At 39.2% G+C, this 23,418-nt stretch overlaps 1 protein-coding gene across 1 annotated transcript in view; it reads right to left on the reverse strand.

Moving 5' to 3' along the window:
- The window catches only part of BANK1 (B cell scaffold protein with ankyrin repeats 1), a gene marked incomplete at its 5' end in the record, with an annotated part of 309,000 nt that overhangs the window by 259,700 nt on the left and 25,882 nt on the right, over positions 1-23,418 (reverse strand). The window contains one exon of the mRNA XM_079774535.1: positions 6,814-7,212. Within this exon, the coding sequence (XP_079630661.1) occupies positions 6,814-7,212 (399 nt within the window). The remainder of the gene's footprint in view (positions 1-6,813; positions 7,213-23,418) is intronic.

A 23,418-nucleotide genomic window follows, 5' to 3' on the forward strand; every position in this document is an offset into this window, starting at 1 on the left:
CCAAAGAAAAAAGATATAAGAATGAAGACTAAGAGCAAGGGAGAAAGGAGACTCATCAGATGTGCCCTGCTCACAGAAACTGGTTAACATTTTTTTAAGGGGATGATTTATAAACAACAAAATTCACAATGGTAACACTCCAGAAATGTTCATTGTTTTTATATAAGTTTGAGATAAGATCATTTATATTACATACTAGAGGCCCGGTGCATGAATTAGTGCACGAGGGGTGGGGTAAGGGGGAGGGAGAGGGAGGCTGTGGGAGGTTGGCCGGCAGGCACTGATCTAGTTGTGTAGATGTGCTGGGGTAGCAGCAAGCAAAGACCACAGACAGAGCGCCCCCAAATGGCCTGAACACCAGCTATGCTCTGAGGTGGACATACAGCTCTACTTCGCTGCCCGGGGCAAAGTTGCTGACAGACAGACAGGTCGGCTCTCCTACCTCGGCCGCACATTTTCTCAGGACTCCACTCCCAAGCATGACAGGTAGCTGACTTAGGCCAGTGGTGGCACACCACCGTAGAGCGCTTGCCAATCAGCGGCTGGGAGCCTGGAAAGACGTGGGGCCGAGCTAGAAGTGGGGCCAAGCTAGAAGTGGGGCTGAGCTAGAAGTGGGGCTGAGCTAGAAGTGGGGCCGAGCTAGAAGTGGGGCCGAGCTGGAAGTGGGGCCAAGCTAGAAGTGGCTGATGAGGGCAGAAGGGCGAGCGGCGTGGTGGGGTGGCAGAGGTAAGATGGTGGTGGTCTTACTTTACATCTTTGCAGTTAGGCTGCTGCCTTGCCCCTTCTGCCCACTCTGAACTGCTACTCTGTCTCCATCAGCATTGGGGTCGCTCTCCTCCTACAGGCTTCCCAGACCCAGATTCTCCAGTGCCCCGAGCCTTAACAGGGGGGGAGGGACTGCAGTAGGTTGGCTGTGAGAGCACACTGACCCCCAAGGGGCAGCTCTTGCATTGAGCATCTTCCCCCTGGTGGTCAGTGCGCATCACAGCGACCGGTCATTCCAGTCATTTGGTTGTAATGGTTGCTTAGGCTTTTATATATACAGATAAACAATGCAGTAAGAAACCTAAACATGTGGAAAAACTAGAAGCAGACAATGAGCTAAAGACACAAAAAATAAAGAAGTAGAAGACAGAAAACAGATGAACAATGGTCAAAATAATTATACTACACAGAAAGGTGGGAAACATATAAATTTGTATTAATCCTAATTTGGGAATTAAAGAGACAGGAAATTTAGCTTTCTTAATTCCTAAAAAGGAAATAAAATCCTCAAAACAAAAACAAAAATAATGATATTAAATATGAATTACTATGTCTTTTTAATTTTTTTAGCATTCAAAACTTCTCTCTGAAAATTTGATTTATTATAAAATATCTTTCTCTTTCATTACGTTTTATAAAATGTTGTCTGAGTTTTCTTTCTTATGTAAATATATTAGAACATTTAATTATTTCCATGACTATTCTCATTATCAGGTCATGTTTCTAAATAATAAGTTCCCTTTCTTTTTTTATATAATTTCTCCATGGGATAGAGAAGTAGCAATTACAGTAAAAACTGAATTCCTTATTCTTTCATTTTATATCACCCATTTTTTAAAAACTAGACTTTATGTATCCAACACAACGATAGCAATTTTTGTCAAGGTTCTCAACCCATATGTAAAAGTTATTTCATGCATGGTTTATAAATTGCTTAAAGTTCTACATTCTGGTTGCATGCTCATAGTTAAGACAACTTTATCATTTCTGAATGTGTTTTCCTATGCACATTGTTGTGTTTTTCAATTGGTATGTGCATCTAAGTTACTCTAAGAAATAGAGTCCAAAATTTGAATGTGGAAAGATGAGAGTTAATGATGTCTTCAAAATAATCCTAGTTTTTCATAAAGCATGAGGGTATTTTAATTTAAATATCAATAAGAAAATAATTTGAAGATATACAAGAACACTACTGACATAACCACATAAAGATAGTCATCATAAAATAAAAACACTACAACAACAGGTTTTCGGTCAATATTTTTATGTAATAGTGACAGCATAACTTAAGTGGCCATAACTCATCTCTTTAAGGAACTAGAAATGATAGGAGTGGAGAATCATTTAAAGTTTTGCTTCCAATTTGTAGTGTTCCTCTGCCTCGGGGCTGGGGGATAGGGAGAGAATTAACATACAGTTACTTGTATTTTATGTCCATTGTATTGAAAATTTTTCATTTTCCAGTTGTAACATTTTTCCTTTTCAACAACAACAACAAAACACACGCAAAAAAAAAAAATTAATGCACTTGAGGAAAACAAACAAACAAACAAACAAAAAACAGAGGTAAGAAAAAACTTGAGGACTGCCAGTTTCAAAATTTTACTGTATAGTCAACATTTCCCCTTTCTATTCCTGAAAATCATCCCCATGATCAAGAATGAGAAACAAGTATGCAAATGTCTTATTTACTGAAAATAGAAAACAGTGAAATTCTAGACCTCCAGATTAATGGAGTGGTTCCAAAATCAGTGACGATGAGCTAAAGCATGTGCAGTAGGAAACAGGGGAGAGAAACCTTGAAGACTTAATCTAGAAACTGCAGGTTTCAAGAAGAGCTAACAAACCTACCTCCCTCTAAGGGTAGGGGCCACACATTTTTATATTGTAAACATGATGCGACAGTTTCAGGTGGAAGCATCTGTGAAAGCAGTTTGGTTCCAAAAAGCAGAGAAAGTAGGGTTAAATGAGGAACTACACAGAAAAGACATATTTGCAGAAAGCAATCTATATATGTGGAAAAAGGGAAGTAAAGTCTTTCATTGTGGGGGAGAAAAACAGAAGGAACAGAACAAACAACAAAAACCCACATTGCCTACCTCCATTGGCTAGACAAAAAAAAACACAAACTCACTTTGTTCAGTGGCACAAAAACAAAACAAAACTGAGCAACCACAGAGTCTATATAAAGATTCTACAAGAGAAAGAGAAAAAAGTAAAACCAATAGCACATCAGAAACACACAGCTAAGAACATGTAGCCATAAGAGAAATGGAAAATTGTGATCAAGCATTTCACCATGAATTTTTAAAATGTAATAAATAGCAACCACCTCTTTGAAGCAGTTATGTAGTGCAGAATGCAAGATGTTAAGGAGCAGTTAGCAAGACAAGAATAAGAGATGAATTGTAAACTTTCAATGCTCAACCAAACAGTGTAATGGGAAATAGTAAAAGCACCATAAAAGTGAGAGATAAATTGGACAATATAGAGGGGAAAAGAAAGTACTGAAAACATAAGAAGACAGCAAAAACTGATGTGATAATACAAAATAGGTAATGAATATTAATAAAGAATCAAAATGAATTGTTTGAATGTATCACAAATAAAATAAATTTGACCTACACATAAAAGGAATCCCTGAATTTTAAAAAAATCATCATAATAAGATTGTGCACAAGTTTAAATATATAAATCAAGACATTGTTTCTGAACTAAAAGAAGACCTGAATCTACATCTTGGGGAGGGAGTGGATTGATACAAAAATAGCCAGGTCTATGAGCAAAATAGTTTAGAACAGTCAGTGTTAACAATAACGGAATTTTTGGACTGGAACCTGGATTCTTTGTCTGCCAGAATCAAAGAATGAATCCATGGACAGAAAGTGGTATAGCAAAGGAAGTTTTATTGAAGAACAAGTACAGACTCCCACATGGGGAGAGGGAAGGAGTCCCACAGAATTGACTCCCACATGGGGAGGGGGAAAGTGTCCCACTGAGTTCCTTTTCCCTATGGCTTATAAAGGCTGCAGATCCTGGTGCCTTGATATCCCCTCTGATGGGTCACTATTCCCTTAGACTGGTTACTATAGTAACTCCTGGCTCAAAGGTTGAACCTCACACAGCACATGTGAGGTTCTCCCCCCACCCCCCACCTCCTTCCTTAATTGTTATCCTGTTCCCTTCTGGCTTTCTTCTTCTCCTTCTGAAAGAAGGGCTTCCTTTTCTTTATTTTGTAAATATAGACCTTTTGCTGTTCCCAGCTCCCTCATTCTATGGAAACGTACCTGTTGTAGCTTTTCAGCTCTCCCATTCTATGGAAACGTACCTGTTGATGCTCTGCAGCCCTGTGCTTCCTCCATGGTCCCCCTAATTTTCAACATTTCTAATATTTCCTAAACCTGTCCTATCTTACCCCTAAAATTTCTGTTTCACTAAGATAACATTTCAGTGAAGTCATTAGATTTAAAACACAAATGAAGAATCCTTTAGTGAACCAGGCAAATAAGATCTCCCGAAATCCTACAATGCTAGAAGAAAGAAGAGCAACATGGTCCTCAGTCAAACTGTACTTCAAGTACAAGACAAAAGACAAAGACTTTTGAACATGCAAGATTTCAGAAACATTGCTGCCAAGGGCCCTTCCTCGGGAATCTAGGAGAGGGGACTTATCCAACCAAGAGACGATTAAAAATTCAGTGACAAACTTGCCAACAGTATAAGGTCCTTTGGGAAGCAAATCCTCCCCCAGTAGACAGTGGAGGCTTATGAACCATTGTAGCTCTTGACAGCTTGACTACAACCACTGATCCAGAACCTCCCAGATGAGCTGCCCCAGATTCCTCAACCATAGAATCTGTGATAGAACTATTGCTTATTGTTTTAAGTTGCTAAATTTTAGGGTAGCTTTTTAGGCAACATAGATTACTTAAACAAGGCTTTAAAAATATTGAATTTGAAAATGTTGGAAGGCTGGAAAATAGAAAGAGGATTTTTTTAAGGAGAGTTGTTAATGTGTTATGAGTCTCACCATCCGCCACAGGGAAACCAGAGGGATACCACCATCCTCACCCATAGTGATAAGGGCTGCCAGCAGATCATTGGGGGTTGACAAGTGTTCACTGAGACTCATGTTAGGCCCATGTTTGGAAATGATCAAAGGCAAGAGGCTGTGCCTGCATTGTTGCTCTGAGGGCAGGATGGTGGTGGCTGTGCTGGGAATGGATTGCTTGTGCAGTTTGTCAGGGCAAATGACAAAGGAATGGTTCTACAGACAGACCTGAACCAGGTGAGAGAGAGAAAGGACCAGCCAGGAGATATCTCAGAGAGACTTTGATCAGAAGAGACACATGAGGGAGCCATGGAAACCCACAGTTAGAATCTATATAAGGTGGACCACCACACTATATGCTTAGAAGAGAGGAAACACTCTCTGCAGGTGGGGCATTCTCAGTGAATGAGGGGATTACCAAACAACCCAGAAACATACTCCAAGAAAAAGAGCCAAGCCCTGTTCGGTTTGGCTCAGTGGATAGAGCGTTGGCCTGCGAACTCAAGGGTCCCAGGTTCGATTCCGGTCAAGGGCATGTACCTTAGTTGTGGGCACATCCCCAGTAGGAGGTGTGCAGGAGGCAGCTGATCGATGCTTCTCTCCTATCAATGTTTCTAACTCTCTATCCCTCTCCCTTTCTTTCTGTAAAAAAAAAACCAATAAAATATATTTTTAAAAAAAGAAAAGAAAAAGAGCCAACACTTTATCCTATATAATAAAGAGGTGATATGCAAATTGACCATCACATCCTCACACAAGATGGCCACCTCCATGTGGTTACAAGATGGCCACCACAAGATGGCCGGCAGGGGAGGGCAGTTAGGGGTGACCAGGCTGGCAGGGGAGGGCAGTTAGGGGCACTCAGGCCTGCAGGGGAGGGCAGTTGGGGGCAACCAGGCCAGCAAGGAAGGGCAATTATGGGTGACCAGGCCTGCAGGGGAGGGCAATTAGGGGCAACCGGGCCAGCAGGGGAGGGCAGTTAGGGGCAACCAGACTGGCAGGGGAGGGCAGTGGGGGGTGATTGGGCTGACAAGGGTGGGCAGTTGGGGGCAATCAGGCTGGCAGAGGAGTGGTTAGGGGGTGATCAGGCTGGCAGGCAGGCAGACGAGCAGTTAAGAGCCAGCAGCCCCAGATTGTGAGAGGGATGTCCCAAATTGGAGAGGGTGCAGGCTGGGCTGAGGGACAACCCCCCCCCCCCGCCCCAGTGCACGAATTTCATGCACCATACCTCTAGTATATTATATAGCCACTGGAAAATAAGAACCCCACCTCTTTCCTGCAGCTGGAACACTAGGAGTTAAAGGGAAAGTGCAGGTTGAGAAAACCAGCGAAGGGGCTGACCATAGCACCCCTTCCACACCAGGCCTGAAGCAGAAGAGACAGGGGAGGGCGAAGCTTTAACGTTAGTAAGCCTCAGAGTTCTGACTGTTACGTGGAACTATAATTAATTAATGAAGGAGCCCTTGCATTTTGTTCTTTAACACAATGGATATATGATTAAAACAAAATTTGTTTTTAAAGTTAATAAAAATAACAGTATTTCATGCCAGTAATAGATATCATACAATTATCAACACAACAAAAGCTCCGAGTTCTAAACCAGACCTTCAAACACGGGACTGCCTCTGCGTGGTAACATTACAGCAAGTTACGTAGGAATCTAGCTTCCAGAACCAAACTGCTATACAGCAGCTTAGCATACCATTTTTGTCCAGCCACGTATAGTCTTATATAAGCTTCCCTAAGAAATATATTTATAAACCATTTTAGAACAACCCATAAGCCCTTATTGGAATATTGCTAAAAATTGACAACCTCTACGCATTTTGAGGAAAGTGCAATATACTGTTAAATAAATTCACTTTCATTTTCATTTTTTTCTTTTTTATCCGAACATCCAGATATTCATTCTTTAAAAAACTTTAGATTTTTAAAAAATTATAATAAGTAGACAAAAAAATGAAAACAACTAGATAAGGAAGATTGGGTAACACTACCTCCGAATATGATGCTCTCGATTACAGAGATGTAGTCTTCGGGCCCCTGCTCAGTTGAGATCTCCCATCTGCCTCCAGGGATATTTAACAACTTGTAGAGCTGATCTGAACTCGCCACCCCACACAGCAGGGTAACCACACTTTCTGGTGAATGAAGTACCTTTTCCAGGAACTGACATTTCTTTGGAGTCAAGTCTTTAAGCAGGCTATCCGATAGTATCAAAAGTTTGCATTTGTAAGAGTTTAAACTCAGCAATTCCAAATCCCGAAGAGAGTAATTCTCCAAGCCGTACAACAGGATTGCTTCCCTTTTCACAATGTGTAAAAATACTTTTCTCAAGTACAGAGCCCATTCCTCAGCATCCTCTTCATAAATCATTAGGATGTCTTTTGTATTTTCTGGAAAAAAGAGACAATAATATATTACTTTTCTTATATTTAAAATGCTCCCAGATGGTTATATTGTTATTTCTCAAACACTTTAATGTACTCCTGAGGGGATGTATTAATTTGCTAATATGAGACTAATAATATAATTCATATTATCCCCATCATAATCATATGGGATTAAACTAATCCTTCAGATGCAACCAAGTTCATGCTTTGTGTAAGTCTACACTGTATTCACTGTACAAATGTGAATCTAGAAGATGCTCAAAGGAAGTGAGAGGCCTGGCAGTAGAATAAGAGAATTTTCTATAGAATTAGGGGCTCTGGGCTACCAGGTATGGCTCTGCCAGTAACCACAAATTTACCTAGATTATTATATTTAACCCCTTTGAGCCATTGTTTCTTTTACCTAATGAATCAGATTATTCTGAGAAGAAATGAGAGAATTTACATTAGAGAACCTCAAAATCTTCCTCCCAGGTCAAGATGGGTACATAAAGACAGGTTATAGAATTTCCATGCCCAGAAAACCAACAAAATAAAAATTAAAAGAAATTCAATAGCAAAAAGAACCAATAAAGGGTACTATTGCATGTCATAAACTATAAAGTTGATTCTGATAAAATAAATAGAAGGTTCTGGTGGGGAAGTACTAATCCTAAGCTATCTCCCACCCTAGAACTAGTACCAATGAAAACACTGGAGTTACCAAAACCACCAAGTTTTCTCTTCATATAAAAACTATCTCTGATGACAGATGCTTTCTCTTTCAACTCATTGATTCCTAGCACTATTTCTTGAACAGATATTTGACAACAATTTAAAATATATTTACATATATAGAATGAGAAAAAAAAAAACATCTGGCAGAAAACATATGAGAAGCATATAGTAGTTGTGTATGAATCATCAGTATAGTTGTTATTCTCTAAGTAGTGTCTCACCCAGCCTGAATGCTAAATAAATACTTGTTGAACAAACACAGGCAGAGTGTCATAATTCAGTATGTTTATGTTTGAGGAACAGTAGAGGAGAATTTCTTTATATTATAACTAGCCAGAGTAACTGCTGTATAGTTATAGAATAATTGCAGTAAAACTTAAAGCAATAATATTTTTAATTACCAAGTACTTAAAATAAACTAGTACTTTTCCTATTTTACATATGTTATTCACTTAATTCTCAAAATAACCCTATTAATAAAGTAATGTGATTCTGATTTTACAGATGGTAAAATGAAATTGGTATTAGAATTAGGATTCTAATGCAGGCAGTCTGACTCCACAGTCTGTACTTTTAACCTCAAAGAGCAAAGATCACAGTAACATTATTTAAAAGATTCAAATAGATTTATTATAGTGAGATGAACTAGATTAGTTAATATTAAGCAGTCTATAAATTAATCCTAATATGCAATGTATGTGAAAGCTTACTGGGAATCTGATTTCCTCTCAAGGGAAAAGATAAAATAGACTACATGACGTACTCCGAGAGCGGTTATCTATGAAGAATTTATAGAACTTCCTTCTTGACTCTCAAATTTAAATCAATAAAATTATAGACTAAATTGTGAAGGTTTATTAAAGTATAGCATGAACACTGCCACATTATGTGGTTGGGTATCCCACTACCATAGAAAGACAACCATCAGAAATCAATTCCAGAGATAATCATAACCTACCTTTCAAAACTGCCCAAGAAAATGACTCTTTCTCAATATTTTATGGCTATTTTTCCTTATGTTGAAAGTGAGTTTTCCTTTTACATTTGTATTGACTTACACTGAGTCAATAATCACTGTTTGAGTTTTTAAAAACCTGAGGATTAGCACTAAAAGCCAACCCTTCCTTTTCTATAGATTTAATTATTTGGGTCTTTTAATCTTTAATTTTCTCAATTATTACTTACTAAGAGTTTCTATGTACCAGGTATGTTGCTAAGCATTTAACATGCATTACTTCATTTAATAGTCACAAAACTGCACGAAGTTAGCTTTATTATCCTTATTTTACTGATAATGACATTGAGCCTCAAGGAGGTTAGGTCAGGGCCATGAAGATAGTAATTGGTATTTCTGCTGCTTTCTAATCTTTTTGTATAAAACTGCACTGAGTCAAACTACAAAAATCAATACAAGGCCTTTTCATATCCATGGTATTCTTTTCCCTTATCCTAGAAAATACAAGCTTGTCTTTGAATAATATCTGAACTATAGACCCAACAAGAGTTCTCTATGAAGTCTCAAGAGGAGCCTACTGACGTTGGCCTTGCAATGCACTTCCATTTATACACTTAAACTAAATAAAATGTCAATCATCGTTCTGCCCATTTAAGAAGCTCTATTGTCATTAAGGTTGGCCAATTTTAATAGGCTGTGAAATGAAACAATAAATGATGAACCTAAAATATAGGAATGCACAATTTTCATTCCTGAAAGCTTCAATTTGTGATTAAGGTCAGCAAATAAATTATTTAAAATGTAAATCTCCAATCTAGCAACATAAAGTAAATGAGAACATTACACAATGGTAGGAACAAAATGGAGCCATATTAATTTTTATAAATTTACTGTAAAGTGTTCTTTCAGATTTCATAATGATGCCTTATTTATCTTGCAAAATATTATAACAAATCCTTAAACTTGAAAGTAATTGTATCAATAACTTATATCAATAATTGCTTTGGCACCAATAAGAGATTATACTACATTTTGCCAAAAGAATGAGACTGATCATAAATCAAAATTCTTCTTATTACATATTTTTAGCTTCAAATGGTAGATTTTTTTTCTTTTTGAATAAGATCCCTTATCTTACTCATGTTTGTGCCTAATGAAGAAAGATTACATGTGTATCTATTCAATATTACATGTTTTCTAACTGGTAACCAAAGTACAGGAAAAACAAACAGAAAATTGCAAAGAAATGATTTGCAGCCATAATGGACTCAGTAGAGATTAACATAAACATTAATCTTGATATAATCGCACACAAATATACCAGTACTCAGATTATATAGTAAATATAACTGAATTGATTTTATACTCTAACTTTGTACTCCCGTACAACAGGGGAACAAAACTAGGGATTTTCTATAGGATGAAGGTAGTAAAACACAGTATAACTCATATTTCTCCTCCAGGAAAGTTGGTGAATTTCACTTATTCATAGTGGCAAAAAGTACCAGGTGCTTTCTGTATATATCTGTGTAGTAGATGCTGCTGATGTCCATCCCATATGTCGCTGGCCACCAGCTACATCTTGATGGTCAGTTGTTAAGCACACTGACCTCTGCTTTGCTGCCTGGGGACTTTCTCTGGAGCTGAGGGAGCTGCTTGGCAGATCAGAAGTGCTGGGGATTTAGTGCATAGAGGGCTGGGGGAGGGCACGAGGGCAACTCCTAATCAATGAGGGATGGAAATCAATGTGTATATAACTCAGCTTCTGCCATCTTCGGTGGGACAATTCTGAGGTTTGTTCTACAGAGTAATGAGAGGGTTTCCAGTGCTATTGAATTGTAACTGCTCATAATATTATTCTGCTAATTAATATATACATTATTGGCTTGTCTCCCCTGCTTGTCTCACATTTCCCATTTTTCTCACTAGTACTGAGCTCACCTCTAAATAAAATACCTGCATTTGTGTCCATTTCTCAGTCTTCTTCAAGGGAAATTAACATATATGTTAATTAACCTAGTTCTTCCTTTTAAATACAGGAAAGTACCAACACATTTTAAGATTATGCTTTTTAGCTATAGTGAAAAACAACCAGTAAATTTATTTTTATACAAATGTAAAACTTTCCCCTTTCTTCTTCTGTTTAAGATGCAAACAAATGTTTTCATGCTTTACAGAACAACCTTGGAGGATACATTTTTTCTCTTTAAAAAAAAGCATAGTGTTAACTTTTACAGGTTTATTTTGCTAAGACCTTCTATTCTTCACATATAAACTGCAAATGTTCAACTCCCACCACTATCAGTTTTTATCACTAGTACATATTGTTAATATTTCATTTAAAATTATAAACATAAGATTCTAGATCTGTAAGGAGGTTTTAAAATGTTTCAAACTTCTTTAGTCCACGTTTGTGGAATTCTATTTTTGCAATGTCCATCTCCTTTCCCAGCTCTGATGGCCATTACTCTACAGATTATTGAATCTAAAATAACGGTGATCATAAGACAACCCATTATTGTAAGAATACTGTGATCAAATAAGCTATAATATACTTATTATATTATAGGTTTTAGGATGAATTCTGATTTCAGAGAATTTGAGTAGGCCAAAACAAACAAACAAAAACATTGTCAGAATCTATTAAATATGGTATTAAGATCATTTCACACAGTCTTTTAAAGGGCTTTGCATTTCTCCACTTCACACTCAACAATGATTTCCTTAGGACCTGAATATTTTCTGTGATCTCTCCAGATTGAATCTTCCCCTAGAGAGCATGCATATGCACTCAGAGTTACAATTGCAGTAGCAGACAAAACCCCTCCAAGATTGTTAAACTAATGTAAAACAACTGTTTTAACAAATTGGAACCATAAGACTTCAGAGAAAAGACTGGGGCAGAGATAAGGCTGATAACTTTTTAAAATATATTTTTATTGATTTCAGAGGGGAAGGGAAAGGGAGAGGGAGAGAGAGATAGAAACATCAATGATGAGAGAGAATCATTGGTCAATTGCCTCCTGCTTGTCCCAAACTGAGGATACAGCCCCCAACCCAGGCATGTGCCCTTGACTGGGGATTAAACACTGAGCCACACGGGCTAGGAGAGGCTAAGAACTTTTTAACTCCCAAATGTCCTTGGCTCTTTCTTTACTGGGGAAACCTGTATTCCATTTAAAAACAAGCAAACTAAAGCAAAATAAAAAGTTTTCAAAAATTTTCACTTGCGGCAATTGCTTTACAAGTGATGTCAACTTTTTTCATCATGTATGCCAGCACTGGGGAAAAACTAACTAAAGTTACCATCGTGGGGATTCACAGCCTCCTCTCTAGTCTTAGACTCACAGTCGTTTATCTAAGGGAAGGCCAAGTCTCTGAGAAAGGATGCTTCTCTGGGGCTAAACATGTGTATAATGTGTCATCTTCTAAGCATTCTCCAGAGTCCTGCAGCTATGTGTACTGGGGGAAAAGGAATATCCACATCTTCCAGTTCTTATTAGTTACCATCTCCACTGACACAAATTCCTGAAAACCAAATATGTCACCATAGCACACATATAAGAGTGGGAACTTATGGAAATGAGGTGTAATGGTATATCACATCAAGCCCTAGAGGTATCTCATAGAGATATTCTATGGGCCATGAATGTGTAGTGGCAATATATACACATAGGAAATGGCTGAATATCTACAGAGAATGAGAATGTTATGGTAGGAAGGAAAAAATATAAGTCTTTGGAACTGTTCAACCCCATTCCTCCATCATCACTAAAATAGCAAACTAAAACAAATACTGGAATAATTATAAAGATTAGTGCCACCAACAAAAATTTGAAAGATATAATAATGGTGGTACTTCTTTACATCTCTGCTTAATTCATTGGTTTGCTGGTATAAAACAACTATTGGTTTTCATAAATATAACCAGGTATTGATATCACCTGCTGTTGTACAAATGACCTCTTTATTGGATATGAATGTGTCTGAAATGTACTGGTACCAGTCCCAAGTGAATGGTGGCTGCATTACAGGCTCACTGAAGAAGAATGGTGGAAGGAAATTTTCCTAGTTGTCAGAACCTTGAGCGGTATCTCTAATTGTCCACTTTGCTTTAAAGAAAAGGCCTGGACTATGGATCTATATTCGGTAAAAGAAGAAAGAGTGGAAAAGGATATGCATATTTCAGATTAAAGTATATAAACTAGGTTACTAATTAAGAAAACATATCTTTGTAATATGAGCCTACAAGTTACTTTCTTCTACGTAATGATATCCTTACATTCTTTGTATCTTATATAAATGCAAGTTAGATTTGAATTCATGATTCCCTGTTTCTTTGTGAGTAACTGGGCTTATATAACAAGCCTATGGCCACACTGGTGATCAACAAATGCTTGCTGAATATTTTCTAGAATTACAACTGAGGTCCAGTAGGATCAAGGTTTGATCATTTTTTAATATAGCGGTAAGAAGATTCATCTTGGAAATACCTTTCCCTGTGGCAAAGTACTTTCCACAAACATAAAGTTAACTTCAAAGAAAAACATATAATTCAGCAAAGTTAGGATACAGATCTTGAAGATATGGGACAGATATTACCCTTGAGTAATTACACCACTAGACTAAATTTTCATGACTTATATGGATTTGTCAAATGCATAGAAATGTATACTAAAAATCAAATTTTAGGGAGAAGAACCAAGATAGCAACACAGGCTAATGCCAGTACTTGCTGCCTCCCACAACCACATCACAATTACAACTAAAGTACAGAACAACCATCATCTAGAACCACCGCAAAGCCAGCTGAATGGAAGTCCTACACCTAGAGAAGTAAAGAAGAAAGCGCACTGCGACTAGTAGGAGGTGGGGAAGAGTGGAACGGGCTGCTCCGGCACCCTTTGTGTGACGCTTTTTTAATCAGGAGGGAGATGGCCTCGGCAGAGGCTGCCCAGAGGACTAAGGGGTCCCAGGCCCACAGCAGACACCCAGCCAAGGGTCCCAGAGCAGAGAAAAGAAGTCCCTATGGGCAATAAGAATTACAGGCTGTAAAAACCAGTGCGGATTGGGGCTCAGTGACACACAGGCTGCTGGAGACCCAGCTGCTCCACTTAAAAGGCCGGCACCACGAACTGAACTTACAAGGTCCCACTTCCTCCTGATCCCTCTGAGCTCTAGTGCTGGGCGAGGCTCTGGGGACCCAGACATGTAGGAAGAGAAACTGGGCTGTCTGGCATCAGGGCAGGAACTCAGGAGTGGCTTTCTTCCAGATGGAGCTGCTGGCAGCAGTCATTATTCCCATGCTGGGACCTCCCCTTTGCAGGGCTGACTGGCAGCCATTTCTGTTTGCTCTACCTTGGTGATTTCCTGAGACCCCACCCTACCCAATTTATAAACCCATCTAAGCTGTGTGCATCAGTTTTGCATATGAAAGGCCTGTCCTTTCTCAGGCTAAAAAACCTGTCAAACAAGATGCAGCTGGGTCAGGAGCTCCAAACTTATCAATAAAAGGCCCAAGAGTATTTGGAAAGATGGCGACCGGCAGGAATGTAGGGAGAGAGAGAGTGTGAGTGAGGAACCCATAGAGGAGAGTGTAGACGTGTGTGGTGTGTGTGTATGAGCTAGGGTCAGTTAGATTCTGCAGGTCTTCCAAGGGGCTGCCTAACCGGGCAGTCCTAGACGGCGGAGCCCCGCGCACAAAGCGGACACTTCTCGGTGGCTGGTGCGGACGCGGGGACCACGCCATCTTGAGAAACAGAGCTGCCTGAGACTCGGATCCTGGCTTCAGACACAAACCAGGACCCTGCAGCCACTGGGGACAGAGAACTGCTATCACAGCTTCAGACCAACAAACAACAAGAATTCAGACTTCCTGGCAGATTTCCGTGAGTCAAAGAGCCTATCACCCTCCCCGCAGGTGCGCGGATAGCACCATAGTAACTGATAGACCTGCCCCTCGCCCAAGCTGCAGAGCTTTGTGCAGGGACGTGCTCCCCCTTAGGGAATTTGGCACACGGAACAGAAACAGCTCCCCTTCAGGGAAATCTGACAGTGTGCACAGAGGGCTCTCCTTCGGGGAATTTGGGGGAATTTGGCTTGCGGGTCACAGCTCCCCTTTGGGGAATCTTAGAGCGCGCACAGAGGGGCTTCCCTTTGGGGAATTTGGCATGCAGGACGGACTCCGCCCCCCCTTCGGGGAATCTGGGAGAGTGCACAGAGGCAGCTCACCTTCAGGAATTTGAGAGTGTGTGAAGCCCTAGCCAGTTTGGCTCAGTAGAGAGAGCAAACACAGGACGCAGCTCCACTTCAGGGAATTTGGCAAGCCGGACACAGCTGCCTGGGATCCCTGACTCACAGCACATTCACACTAAGAGCCAGTGAACCCAATTGTTGGTGCATGCACACACAGGGACCCTGATTCTCAACGAGAAACCGCACAAGGCAACAGAGACTCTGACACTCGATTCTTGGTGCAGACACAGGGAAACTCTGACTCCTGGCACATACTAAGGATCTCATTTTCTGCACATACCAACAGTGTGGTGCAGATAGGGCCCCTGATTCTAAGTGTGCACATGAGACCACATGGAACACTGGGGACACTGACCCTGGGCAAGTCTGGTTCCCACCAACCAAAGGCAGCCACATGTCCTAGTGTCAGAGCACTTCAGTGAAACTAGGGTGGAGCGAAGTCCCCACAGCACACGGCCTAGGTCCACGCAAATGGAAGCTTGAGCTTTCTGGTGATAGGCAGAATGGGGAAACGAAATAACTCACAGAGGAAAGAAAATGTGGAGTCGCCAAGAAAGGAAATTAGTGAAACTGAAGCTTGCAACATGATCGCAAAGGAGTTCAGAGTAATGGTTGTGGAATTTATACATCGGATGGATGAGAAAATCAACAACTTATGCAAGAATCAGGAAGAAGTGAAAAGTGATATAGCTACAATCAAAAACACCATGGAAAGTTTCAACAGTAGACTACAAGAAGCAGAGGACCGAATTAGTGAGTTAGAAGATCAGGTACAGAAACAAGCTCAATCTGAACAGCAATTGGAGAAAAAAATTAAAAAGCAGGAGGAAAGCCTAAGGGAGCTTCGGGACAACATGAAACGAAGTAACATGCGTATAATAGGGCTGCCAGAAGGACAAGAAGAGCATCAGGGATTAGAAAATCTATTTGAAGAAATAATGACAGAAAACTTCCCTGATATGGGAAAGATAAAAGTTACACAAGTACAGAGAGTCCCAAGCAGGATCAACCCCAAAAGACCCACACCAAGACATGTCATAATTTCAATGGCAAATATAAATGATAAAGAGAGAATCTTAAAGGTGGCAAGAGAGAGACAGAGAGTTACCTACAAAAGAGCACCCATCAGATTGTCAAATGATTACTCAACAGAAACACAACAAGCTAGAAGAGAATGGAAGGAGGTATACAAAGTGTTGCAAAGCAAAGGACTGAATCCAAGAATACTATATCCAGCAAGACTATCAATCAAAATTGAAGGGGAAATCAGGAGCTTTGCAGACAAAAAAGGCTCAGGGAGTTTATCACCACCGAACCAGCAATGCAAGAAATGCTAAAGGGAATACTGTAAAAAGAAGAAATAAACAGGTAAGAAGGACTACAGACACAAAAATAGATATGCCTACAAACAAATACCTTTCAGTAATAACTTTAAATGTGAATGGACTAAATGCTCCAATCAAAAGACATCGAGAGGCTGAATGGATAAAAAAACATGACCCATATATATGCTGTCTACAAGAGACCCACCTCAGAACAAGAGACTCACACAGATTGAAAGTGAAGGGATGGAAAAATATCTTTCAGGCAAATGGAAATGAAAAAAAAGCTGGGGTAGCAATACTTATATCTGAAAAAAAAGACCTCAAAGTAAATGCCATAACAAGAGATAAGGAAGGCCACTTCATAATACTAAAGGGAGAAATCCAACAAGAAGAAATAATTCTGGTAAACATATACGCACCCAATATAGGAGCACCCAAATACATAAAAAAAAAACTCCTGGAGGATATCAAGGGAGAGATTAATAGCAATATAATCATAGTAGGAGACTTTAATACCCCACTATCACCATTGGACAAATCCTCTAAACAAAAAATCAGCAAAGAAACATCAATCCTAAATGACTCACTAGACCAGATGGAATTAATTGACATCTTCAGAACATTTCACCCCAAAGCCACAGAATATACATTCTTCTCAAGTGCACATGGGTCATTTTCAAAGATAGACCATATGCTGGGTCACAGGCAAAGTCTCTTCAAATTCAAGAAGATACAAATCATATCAAGCATCTTCTCAGATCACAGTGACATAAAACTGGAAATCAACTACAATAAATACAATCCAAAGAAATCAAACACATGGAGACTAAACAGCATGCTATTAAACAAGGACTGGGGCACCAGAGAGATCAAGGAAGAAATAAAAAACATCATGGCAACAAATGACAATGAAAACACAACAATCCAAAATCTATGGGACACAGCAAAAGCAGTCTTGAGAGGGAAGTTCATAGCTCTACAAGCCTATTGCAAAAAACAAGAAACAATGGTAATAAATTACCTAACCCTACAACTCAAAGAGCTAGAAAAAGAGCAGCAAGAAAAGCCCAGTGTAACCAGAAGGAAGGAAATAACAAAAATCAGAGCGGAGATAAATGACATAGAGACCAAAGAAACAATACAAAAGATCAACAAAACCAAGAGCTGGTTCTTTGAAAGGATAAACAAGATTGATGGACCTCTAGCCAGGCTCACCAAGAAGCAAAGAGAGAGGACCCAAATAAACAAAATCAGAAATGAAAGAGGTGAAATAACAACAGACCCCGTTGAGATACAAAGGATTTTTACAAAATACTACGAACAACTCTATTCCAACATACTGGACAACCTGGAGGAAATGGACATATTCCTAGAAAAATATAACCTTCCAAAAATTAATCAGGAAGAATCTAAACATCTCAATAGGCCAGTAACTATGAACGAAATTGAAGCAGTCATCAAAAAGCTTCCGGCAAACAAAAGCCCGGGGCCTGATGGCTTCACAGGAGAGTTTTACCAAACATTCAAAGAAGAATTAAAACCTATCCTCCTCAGACTATTCCAAAAAATTCAAGAGAAAGGAACACTTCCAAGCTCCTTCTATGAAGCCAGCATCACCCTAATACCAAAACCAGATAAAGACAACACAATGAAAGAGAATTACAGGCCAATATCCCTCATGAACATAGATGCCAAAATCCTCAACAAAATTCTAGCAAATTGGCTCCAGCAGTACATCAGAAAGATCATACACCATGACCAAGTAGGATTTATCCCAGGAATGCAAGGATGGTACAATATCTGCAAATCAATAAACGTGATACATCACATAAACAAATTGAGAGATAAAAATCACATAGTCATATCAATTGATGCAGAAAAAGCATTTGACAAAATCCAACACCCTTTCTTGATAAAAACTCTCAACAAGGTGGGAATAGAATGCTCATACCTCAACATAATAAAAGCTATATATGATAAACCCACAGCAAACATCATACTCAATGGGCAAAAACTAAAAACATTTCCCCTAAGAACAGGAACAAGACAGGGATGCCCACTCTCACCACTCCTGTTTGACATAGTACTGGAAGTATTAGCCATTGCAATTAGACAAGAAGAAGAAATAAAGGGCATCCAAATTGGAAAAGAACAAGTAAAGCTGTCTTTATTTGCAGACGACATGATATTGTACATAAAAAATCCGAAAGACTCCGTCAAAAAACTAATAGACTTAATAAATGAATTCGGCAATGTAGCAGGATACAAAATTAACGCCAAGAAATCTATGGCCTTTCTATACACCAATAGTGAACTTACAGACAGAGAGACTGAAAAGGCAGTCCCATTTACCATCGCGCCAAAAAAATTAAGTTACCTAGGAATAAACTTAACTAAGCAGGTAAAAGACCTATACACGGAAAACTACAGAACACTGAAAAAAGAGATAGAGGAAGACGTAAACAGATGGAAGAACATACCATGTTCATGGATTGGTAGAATCAACATCATTAAAATGTCCATACTACCCAAAGCAATCTATAGATTCAGTGCACTCCCCATTAAAATACCAACAGCATATTTCACAGACCTTGAAAGAACTCTCCAAAAATTCATCTGGAATAAAAAAAGACCCCTAATAGCCACAGCAATCCTGAGAAAGAAGAATAAAGTAGGAGGGATCTCAATACCAGATTTCAAGCTGTATTACAAAGCCACTATTCTCAAAACAGCCTGGTACTGGCACAAGAACAGACATATAGATCAATGGAACAGAATAGAGAATCCAGATATTGACCCAAACCACTATGCTCAATTAATATTTGACAAAGGAGGCATGAACATACAATGGAGTCAAGACAGTCTCTTCAATAAATGGTGTTGGGAAAATTGGACAGATACATGCAAAAAAATGAAGCTCGGTCACCAACTTAAGCCATACACAAAAATAAACTCAAAATGGTTACAGGACTTAAACATAAGACGGGAAACCATAAAAATACTAGAGCAATCCACAGGCAGCAAAATCTCAGACATATGCCAAAAGAACTTCTTCACTGATACTGCCCCTAGGGCAATGGAAGTTAAAGAGAAAATAAACAAATGGGACTACATAAAAATAAAAAGCTTTTTCACAGCAAAAGAAACTATCAACAAAACAACAAAAAAGCCCACTGCATGGGAGAACATATTTGCAAATGGTATCACTGATAAAGGTTTAATCTCCAACATCTACAGGCAGCTTATACAACTTAATTAAAGGAAGATAAATGATCCAATAAAAAAATGGGCAACGGACCTAAATAGAATCTTTTCAAAAGAAGACAGAAGGAAGGCCAAGAGACACATGAAAACATGCTCAAGGTCACTAATTATCCGAGAGATGCAAATCAAAACAACAATGCGGTACCATCTCACACCTGTCAGAATGGCTATCATCAACAAATCAACAAACGACAAGTGTTGGCGAGGATGCGGAGAAAAAGGAACCCTCGTGCACTGCTGGTGGGAATGCAGACTGGTGCAGCCACTGTGGAGAACAGTATGGAGTTTCCTCAAAAAACTGAAAATGGAACTCCCATTTGACCAAGTAATCCCACTCCTAGGAATATATCCTAAGAAACTGGGAACACCAATAAGAAAGGATATATGCACCCCTATGTTCATAGCAGCACAATTTACAATAGCTAAGATCTGGAAACAGCCTAGGTTTCCATCAGCAGATGACTGGATCAGAAAACTATGGTACATCTACACAATGGAATATTATGATGCCATAAAAAAGAAGGAATTCTTACCATTTGCAGCAACCTGGATGGAATTGGAGAACATTATGCTGAGTGAAATAAGCCAGTCAATGAAAGAAAAATACCACAGGATCTCACTCATTTATGGATAATAAAGAACATTATAAACTTGAACAAAAAGATAGATACAGAGGCAGTAAAGCATCAAACAGTCTGTCAAATTACAGCAGGAAGGTTAGGGAGAGGTGGGGTAGATAAGAGATCAACCAAAAGACTTGTATGCATGCATATAAACATAACCAATGGAAGCAAAACAATGGGGGGTGAGGGCATATATGGGAGTGGGGGGGGGGGCAATGGTAAGATATATACACATATAATACCTTAATAAAAAAAATTGAAAAAAATAAAATAAAAATAAAAATAAATAAATAAATAAAAGGCCCAAGACCTGGCACCAGCACCAGCCTCAGCCTGCCTTGCTTCACAGCTGGGCCTTCTCTGGGCACTTCCAAACCTGATTCAAAGCAGAGGAATCTGCAATCTTCCTGTAGCTCCTGCTGGGTGGCCCCAGGCAATGGCTGACTTTGCACCTCCCTGGATACCCAAGAGCCAGTGTACCCAGTGGTCAGTGTGAGACCATACCAGATTACAACTCTTCACATCCATAAGCGACACATTCAAGGGGCAGACTCAGTGAGCACCCAAGGCCCACTGAAGCAAGTCCTGCCTCATAAGGGTGTCTCCTGCACAGAAGCTCTTCCATTGTAGTCACAGCTGGTCCCCACAGCAAATTGGACTGGAGATCAATTCTTCCCAGTGACAGCAACAGCAATCAAGTCTCAACTACAACAAGACTGTGCACACAGCCCACAAAGGGGTGCACCAAGAGTGTCCACCTCAGGTGATTGGGGAGGCTGAGCCACTGGGCTCTATAAGACACTTACTACACAAGGCCATTCTATCAACTCAAGGAGACTTTGCAGCTATCCAATACATAGAAACAAACACAGGGAAGCAGCCAAAATGCGGAGACAAAGAAACATGTCACAAATGGAAGAAAGGAAACTACTGGATTTAGAGTTCAAAACCACAGTTATAAGATTACTCAAGAATCTTCTAGAAACCTCCAAAGGACTTAGTGAGAATTTCAAGGATCTTAGTGAGAATGCCAAAAAAATGGAAAAGGACCAGTCAGAAATTAAGCATATACTGACTAAAGTAAAGAATAATATATAAGTATTCAACAGTAGACTAGAGCAGTGGTCACCAAGTGGTGGTCCATGAGGTCCAAAAGGTTGATGACCACTGGACTAGAGGATCCCAAGAATCAAATAAATGATTTGAAATATGAAGAAGCAAAAAACACCCAACCAGAAAAGCAAAAAGAAAAAAAATATGAAGATAGTGTAAGGAGCCTCTGGGACAACTTCAAGCGTATCAACATCCAAATTATGAGATTGCCAGAAGAAGAGAAAGAGCAAGATATTGAAAACCTATTTGAAGAAATAATGACAGAAAACTTCCCCTACCTGGTGAAAGAAATAGACTTACAAACCTAGGAAGCACAGAGAACCCCAAACAAAAGGAACCCAAACAGGATCACACCAAGACACATATAATTAAAATGCTGATAAAGGATTTTTTGCACTGGAACACCTGGGCAGCATGGCTTCCTCGGATTCTTTGTCTGTCAGAGTCTAAAAATGAAACCACTGATGGAAGATGGTATAGCAAAGGTGGAAATTTACTGAAGAACAAGCACAGACTCCCACTTGGGGAGGGGGAAAGAGTCTCACAGCACAGACTCCCATGTGAGGAGGGGGAAAGAGTCCCACCAAGTTCCTTTAACCACAGTTTATAAAGGCTGTAGTTTTTATGCCTCGATATCCCCTCTGATTGGCCACTATTCTCCTTTGGCTTGGTCACTATAGCTATTCCTTAGCTCAAAGGTCAAACCTCACATGGGATAATATAAGTAAGGCCCTCCTTTATTTCGTAAATATAGATCTTTGGCTACTCCCAGTTTCCTTATCTTATGGAAATGTAACTTCTGCCTTTCCCTTGTCTTATGGAAATGTAACTGTTGCCTCTCCCAACTCCCTTGTCTTATGGAAATGTACCCTTTTATAATTCCGTAGCCCTGTGTTTCTTCCATGGACCCCCTTAATTTAAAAATATTCCCTAAACCTGCCTATTTCACCCCTAAAATTCCTATTCCAATGCCAAGGGCAAAAGACAAAGAAAGAATCTTAAAAGCAGTAAGAGAAAAGTAGTTAGTTACCTACAAGGGAATGCCCATATGACTGTCAGCTGATTTCTCAACAGAAACTATGCAGGCCAGAAGGGAGTGGCAAGAAATATTCAAAGTGATGAATAGCAAGAACCTACAACCAAGATTACTCTACCCAGCAAAGCTATCATTTAGAATTGAAGGTCAGATAAAGAAACTCACAGACAAGAAAACCTGAAAGAGTTCATCACCACCAAACCAGTACTATATGAAATGCTGAAGGGTATTCTTTAAGAAGAGGAAGAAGAAGAAAAAGGTAAAGATAAAAAATATGAACAACAAAGTGGCAACAAATACATATCTATCAACAATTAAATCTGAAAATCAAACAAATAAAAAATCTGATAAACAGAATAAACTGGTGAATTAAATAGAATCAGAGGCATGGAAATGGAACAGACTGATGATTCTCAGAGGGAAGGGGGGTGTGGGTGGGAAGAGATTAGACAAAGATCTTATATGCATATATGCATTACCTATGGATACAGACAATAGGGTGGTGAGGGCCTGGGGGTGGAGTGGGAACTAGCTGGAAGGGAGCTATGGTGGGGGTGGGGGGAGAAGGGGACATCTGTAATAATCTCAACAATAAAGATTAATTTAAAAAATCAAATTTTACTTTATGTAGATTGTACTTCAATATTTATTATTCTAAAATAAATATATAAGAAATTAATAAAACTATAAAAATAGAAAAAGATATGTCAAGTGGCAACTGCTTAACAGAGTTAATAATATATTTAAAATATCTTTTAAACTCTACTAAATTTTATGTTCCCATAATACCTAAACCTAAAAATATATAGTCAAAATTTGATATAAATCTATATTAATTAGTTTAATAATTTCAGTAGACCTCTAATCTAAAAGTTGTAAATTCTTTAAAAGACCCAGTGGATGTTAGTGGAGACCAGGATA

Source organism: Cnephaeus nilssonii (assembly GCF_951640355.1).
Source record: "Cnephaeus nilssonii genome assembly, chromosome: 1".
Lineage (NCBI taxonomy): Eukaryota > Metazoa > Chordata > Mammalia > Chiroptera > Vespertilionidae > Cnephaeus > Cnephaeus nilssonii.